A 5,461-nucleotide genomic window follows, 5' to 3' on the forward strand; every position below is an offset into this window, starting at 1 on the left:
TCTTTGGCCCAAAGTTTCAACTTTAGCCCTTAAACTCCTCGGGACTCAACGTAACTTCTTTGAGGGCTGCCAAAGACAATAATCAAAAGAAGGTGGGTTTCGAAATATACCTGCTAGGTTCGGGGCATTACAATTTTCTTGCACATGAAATAAAAATAAATGGAAAATATATGTTTTTATACCTATATCGACGACATGTCGTCGGCATAGATTTTCAGGATACCGCACATTTTTTTGTCATTCCCGCCAGACTTGTCCCGACGACAAGTCGTCGGAACAGTGGTCCGGGTCAAATTAATTTAGTCAAAGTTTTCAAAAGTTATGGCGACAACTAGTCGTCGGTATAAGTGTACTTGTGGCGACGACACGTGTCGTCGGGATAAGTGTCGTCGCCGTTGGCTGTTATTGTTGTAGTGGTTTATGGTGAGGAGATACAGATATGTGAGGTCTATTAATTTTTTAAAATATATAAAAAATAAATATATAAATAAAAAAATTAATTAAAAAATAAATTAATAAGGGCAAAATAGTATTTTTAGGTAACACAGAGACCAAATGCGTAATAAAAATAAACAATATGGATCATCCAAGTTAAAAAAATAAGTTAGGGACCAAAAACACAAATTCTCCCAAACCATAGGGACCATTTGTGTAATTTATTTTTTACTTTTCGTTTTGTTCATATTTGGATAATTATTTTTTTGTACACATCTAGGTAACGAACTTGTTGAAAATGTTCACATTTAGGATTTAACCTGCTATAGCAAGTCATAATGGTCATATGTGAACACTTCCAACAAGTTTGTTACTTAGATGTGTACAAAAAAATAATTACTTAGATGTGAACATACCGAAAAGTTAATTATCTTAATAAGTCATTTTCCATTAGTTATAATACCATCTATGTTCTCGACAAGACTTGAACCTTCGACCTTAAGGAGGAAGTGCAACACCTACTACTATCATATTAGAATCTTTTAGGTCTAATAAAATAGTTATTACATGTATATAATATAGTTTATTGGAATATTCAAATGGGATGATTTTTTAAAATAATGGATTATAAGATAAATAAATAAAACTAAATTTTAAAATAAACAAATTAATATGAAGACGTTACTATGTATTACATTTAACCATTTCATCGTTGAACTTTCAATATTTGTGGCCCTCAAGCAATGCCGCGTTGGTGTGGACATTATTTATCGCCAAATGGGTGGAAGCGTTGACTTAACTTATCTCTCAGCCTCATGACTTAGGATCAAGAATTGCTGTGCGGCTTTATAAAACCAGAAAACACAAACCTTTCTCGTTGTCACAAACACCACTCAGCCATGGCATCCTTCCCCACCTGCTCCGCAGAAGAACTAACCCCTCTCCTCGGCCTTGCCGCCAATGCAACAGCTGCAGCCGACTACATATGCACCCGTTTCACCGCCACATCCGATAAATTCTCCAGCACCACATATGCCATTGACAACACCTACCTCCTCTTTTCAGCATACCTGGTCTTCGCCATGCAGCTCGGATTCGCCATGCTCTGTGCAGGTTCTGTTCGGGCCAAAAACACCATGAACATCATGCTCACCAACGTCCTTGATGCTGCTGCCGGAGGCATCTCGTACTACATATTCGGCTTTGCTTTTGCCTTCGGTGGACCCTCCAATGGATTCATTGGGAAACACTACTTCGGGCTGAAATCAATTCCATCAAGTGTTTTCGACTATAGTTTCTTTCTTTATCAATGGGCTTTTGCTATTGCAGCCGCCGGTATTACTAGTGGCTCCATCGCTGAGAGAACTCAGTTCGTGGCATACCTTATTTACTCTTCGTTCTTGACAGGTTTAACTTCCTTATCTGCTTTTCTTCTACGTTGTACAAATTTAATTACCGAAATATTTCCTTTTGTGTTTGAAAAATCGTACAAAAAAACTGTACTTGATAAGGCTTTTTTAAATAAAAATATCCGAAATTTATTTTTAATTATTATACTAGATTCGCTTTATAATTAATACTCTACGGTCAATGTAAGGAAACGTTTCTAGCACGTAGTTGTAGACCGATTCAAGGTTATCCTATCTGTAATCTGAAAGTAAAGACAATACATTTAATATTATTATATAGTAAAATATAAAATTCATAAAATAACTAACAGCACAACTTTCATAAACTATGTTCAATATATATAACCGTTCATATTTGTGTTTTTAAAATTCTATTTTGTCTTTTAGCAATGATATCCAAACATTAAAGATGAAATCTCCGAAGGGGTAAAACATAGTACTAAAGCTCCACTATTACCTAGACTAGCTGCTAACAACTTTGAATGGTTACAGGCTTCGTGTATCCCATAGTATCACACTGGGTGTGGTCTAGTGATGGTTGGGCGAGTGCCTCAAGAACAAGTGGAAGCCTTCTGTTTGGATCTGGAGCCATCGACTTTGCCGGGTCGGGTGTGGTCCACATGGTGGGCGGGATTGCTGGTCTTTGGGGTGCACTCATTGAAGGTCCAAGAATCGGGAGATTCGATCGTTCTGGGAGATCAGTGGTCTTACGAGGCCACAGTGGTTCACTTGTCGTTTTGGGTACATTCCTTCTATGGTTTGGTTGGTATGGTTTTAATCCGGGTTCATTTCTCACAATCTCAAAATCCTATGGTACTTCGGATGTGTTTTATGGTCAATGGAGTGCTGTAGGAAGAACTGCGGTCACCACCACATTGGCAGGATGCACTGCTGGATTGACCACTTTGTTCAGTAAAAGATTACTAGTCGGCCATTGGAATGTGACCGATGTTTGTAATGGTTTGCTTGGAGGGTTAGCAGCCATCACCTCAGGATGTGCTGTGGTTGAGCCATGGGCTGCGATTGTTTGTGGCTTTGTTGCAGCTTGGGTGCTCATAGGATTCAACAAGCTTGCAGAAAAGTTGAAGTATGATGATCCATTAGAGGCAGCTCAGTTGCATGGGGGGTGTGGGTCGTGGGGTCTGTTGTTCACCGGGTTGTTTGCGAAGAAACAATATGTCCATGAGGTGTATGCAACTGGGCGACCTTACGGGTTACTTATGGGTGGTGGTGGAAAGCTATTTGCTTCTCAAATCATCTTAATACTAGTGATCATAGGATGGGTGACTGCGACCATGGGTCCGCTTTTCTTTATCTTGAAGAAACTCAAGTTGTTGAGGGTGTCAAAAGAAGATGAAATGGCAGGAATGGACATGACGAGGCATGGAGGATTTGCATACGTTTATCATGATGAAGATGGAAGTTCTCATCCACCACCAGGTTTCATGATGAGAAGGGTGGAACCATCAAGCGCAAGTCCAACACCAAACAACGACTCAACAAGCAATGTTGTGTAGGTGGTCATATTTGACTTCTTTTGTGGGTTTATGTTACCAAAGTGTGTATCCTTCGGTGTAAGTTATAAGTAAAAGTTGTATAGGATACTTCAACTATGGTAAAAAGAACAACATGCTTTTGAGGTCCAAACAACATAGATTGTCTTTATATTGATGAATCCTAGACATTTAGATATTTTCAGTGTTGATAACCCGTTTGATGATAAATATGTTTATCTTTTGGATTTTTTAAGTTATTGTGTCCTCAGTTTCTTGTTTTGATTTTCATTTTTAGAGATTATTTGTGGCTATATAAAACGTAAATAAGATATTTCTTTCGTTACTAATCTTGGTTTTTATATTAAATGTAAATAATTTATATCCTTTGTTAGTTGTTTACGCTGGGAAGTTGTGGTGGTGATAAATCTCGGTGTCTAACTGATTTTCGTTCATTTTATCAAAGCATTATTGGAATATCATCAGGAAATATATTATCAAGCATTATTTGAATATCATCCGAAAATTTGAAGCTTGAGCTTGGTAATCAAAAAGAACACGACCTCTCAATCCAATGATCCTATTTATAGTGTCAGTTGGAAATGCATTACTTTAATTGGGTGTCCATACCAAATAGCTGCAAAGCTTTTTTTCGAATAGGCTCACAAAAATGATCTCCAACGTGATTATCTAAGTTAAATCGACATATACAAAAGAATAGACAAATAAATGATGGGTTCCTAAACATGAATAAAATCATTCCATGGGCCAAAGAATGACTAGAGTCATCCCATGGGCCAAAGCTAAGAAAAACGGATTATATTATTTAAGATTGATTTTAAAAAGTCTTTTGTTTTGTTCATATTTAGGCAAAAAAAAAGTTATATATATCTAATCATTTAATTTGTTAAATTTGTTCACATATTACTATTGTCATCGGCTATCTTAAATGATAATGGTAACATTAGCACACATTTAACAAGTTTGATGGTTAAATATATGAGAGTCGTTTTGGGCCTAAAACCATAATCTCGGGGTTGATGTCTTATTTAAGGACATTAACTCCTAGGGTTGCCTCAATTGGCAGCCTCTACCCGTTTGAGATCAAATTACATCCAAAACCCAAGCCCTTTTTGTGTTTTGAGTGCTTGAAACCCATCTTTGTGAAGGTTGAAGGAAGAAGAAGCTTTTGAGTGTTGCTTGAAAGAGTGGTTCCAACTTAGATCAGTTATCTACATCTCTTTTCTGCATCATTGAAGGTATGAAGTATTTACCTTGCCCGTTTATTATCTAGATCTAGTTCTAGGTCAATTTCATGAGTTTTTATCACAAATCCTCTTTGCTTATGGAGTTGTAGCGAACTCCAGAAACTTTTAGTGCAATGGTTAACTTTCGGACATTGGGTGATATGTGCATATTTATACATAATATCTTAAAATTTTAATCACTTTTATGCCCTTATTAGAACAAAAGGTAGTTAATTTCTTATGAATTGTGTTGTAGGGGTAAAAGACATGTTTGGAGCAAAAGGAAGTAGGAAGTTGGAAGCTAAGGAATTTAATTAGAGATATTTAAAATGAAGAAAATATACTAAACACGTCGTGGTGACCCTACCACGACGTTGTTTTTTAAAGTTTCCCGATTGACTTCGAAGACTTGTGGAATACGAGATAATCACGAAACCCACGACGTGGTGGCTTAAACACGTCGTGGTGCCCTGACTTCGGGAAAACTATAAATATATAACATTCTCCTCCGAATTGGTGACACTCTCTCTGGAAGCAATCATCGACTTTGAAGGCAAGACACCTGTTCTAAGGCTTGGAAACAAGGATTTCGTCTATAACCTTGGAAGTAGGAGCATTAAGGCGACCAAATTCTATACTTTGACTTTTACTTAGATTTTAATATGTCTAGCACATTGAATTTTGAGTTTATGTTCTTGTTTGCTAAAATCATGGGCTAAAATCTCATTACTTTCGTTTAGCCTAGGATTGTTTGGTTTATTTATGGTTGAATTTATGGATTGGATTTAGTTAATTGGTTATTTGTTGATTTTGCTTATTAAAGAACCTCACATACTTTTGATAACTATTTTCTCTACTTATTGCTAAATTTGATTAA

General features: G+C 36.7%; 1 protein-coding gene across 1 annotated transcript; it reads left to right on the forward strand.

The window, feature by feature from the left end:
- Window positions 1–1,232: 1,232 nt before the first annotated feature.
- LOC145086178 (ammonium transporter 1 member 2-like) lies at window positions 1,233–3,593 on the forward strand. The gene is made up of 2 exons (XM_079023926.1): window positions 1,233–1,842; window positions 2,337–3,593. The coding sequence occupies exons 1-2, from the start codon at window positions 1,335–1,337 to the stop codon at window positions 3,359–3,361; spliced, it is 1,533 nt and encodes a 510-aa protein (XP_078880052.1). The 5' UTR covers window positions 1,233–1,334; the 3' UTR covers window positions 3,362–3,593.
- Window positions 3,594–5,461: the final 1,868 nt, after the last annotated feature.

The sequence above is a fragment of the Lactuca serriola genome, chromosome 2, assembly GCF_051521515.1.
Source record: "Lactuca serriola cultivar US96UC23 chromosome 2, Lser_US96UC23_V15, whole genome shotgun sequence".
Classification (NCBI taxonomy): Eukaryota; Viridiplantae; Streptophyta; class Magnoliopsida; order Asterales; family Asteraceae; genus Lactuca; species Lactuca serriola.